The sequence below is a fragment of the Cariama cristata genome, unplaced genomic scaffold (genome assembly GCF_000690535.1).
Source record: "Cariama cristata isolate BGI_N322 unplaced genomic scaffold, ASM69053v1 scaffold4000, whole genome shotgun sequence".
NCBI classification, from domain to species: domain Eukaryota; kingdom Metazoa; phylum Chordata; class Aves; order Cariamiformes; family Cariamidae; genus Cariama; species Cariama cristata.
In genome coordinates, this window is record NW_009595152.1 from 37,944 (window position 1) to 39,297 (window position 1,354).

The 1,354-nt window shown below is 41.6% G+C and overlaps 1 protein-coding gene across 1 annotated transcript; it reads left to right on the forward strand.

Moving 5' to 3' along the window:
* Positions 1-259: 259 nt before the first annotated feature.
* NXPH2 (neurexophilin 2) lies at positions 260-1,050 on the forward strand (the record flags this gene model as incomplete). The annotated part of the gene is made up of 1 exon (XM_009700871.1): positions 260-1,050. A coding segment is annotated over one exon (791 nt), but the record flags the coding sequence as incomplete, so codon positions are not given.
* Between the last annotated feature and the right edge of the window lie 304 nt (positions 1,051-1,354).

Sequence of the window (1,354 nt, forward strand, 5' to 3'; positions counted from 1 at the left end):
AACAAATCTGTGAGCAAAGGGTGTCTGTCTGCTCTTACACATCACAGCCCTCGACCTGTCCAGAGGTTTATCCGTTTGTCCCAGTGGATGGATGGCTCCCGTTTTGTTTCTGGCACCTTCTGTAAGCTGTTTTGAGTAAAATCCTTGAGCTTTCATGGGGCAGCAAAAATTACTTATTACAGGAGTCCACATGACTGGACTGGTTCAGACTCTATTGGTGTAAAAACAAATATTAATGGCTCCTTTTGTATCTTGACAGTTTTATTTTCACACCTGATACAAGTCTGTCTTTCTGTTTTGAAACAGGTATTTTGTGACGCTAATCAAGTCGTACAAGCCACAGACGTGCTGGACTGGGAAGACAAGGATGCTGCAGAGACGTTGGTTGACAACGTGGTCCATTCCAGGATCATCAATCCTTTACGCCTGTTTGTTAAGCCATCTCCGGTACTGAAACACGGCCAGGTGTCCTACTCAGACAGCATAGAAAACTTTTGGGATTGGTTGTCCAACATCACAGAGGTTCAGGAATCTCTCGCACGAACTAAACGCAGACCTATAGTAAAAACTGGGAAATTCAAGAAAATGTTTGGATGGGGCGACTTCCACTCTAACATCAAAACTGTTAAGCTGAACCTCCTGATCACAGGGAAAATCGTCGATCACGGCAATGGGACCTTCAGCGTTTATTTCCGACATAACTCCACAGGTCTGGGAAATGTTTCTGTAAGCCTGGTGCCACCTTCCAAGGTGGTCGAGTTCGAATCATCTCCACAGTCAACACTGGAGACCAAGGAATCCAAGTCCTTCAATTGCCGAATTGAGTATGAAAAAACAGACCGTGCTAAAAAAACTGCCTTGTGCAATTTCGACCCTTCAAAGATCTGCTATCAAGAGCAGACTCAAAGCCATGTCTCCTGGTTGTGTTCCAAACCCTTTAAAGTTATCTGCATTTACATTGCTTTTTACAGCGTAGATTACAAACTGGTGCAAAAGGTCTGTCCTGATTATAATTACCATAGTGAGACTCCGTACTTGTCCTCTGGCTGATATAATCGTGGGTAACCGTAAAGATACAGCATCAGTCATAAAAATAAGCATTTCCATTAACCTTTTGGAGAAGAATATGTTTTCCTATCAGGTTAAAAAGTCTGTAAAACCGTAGCTGTGTTTGTGCTGTATCGTAAATAATCAAATTATTTATGTAACTATCGTTTTCATTCGAGACCATTTCATTTTAGCTCTCTCGGCATTAATAAGGGAACTACCAGGCAGACACATGAAAAAAAGGAAACAAAATTATGTCTGTAATGAACATCAATCTTCAAAACCAGTTTTTAAACTAGACTCGATG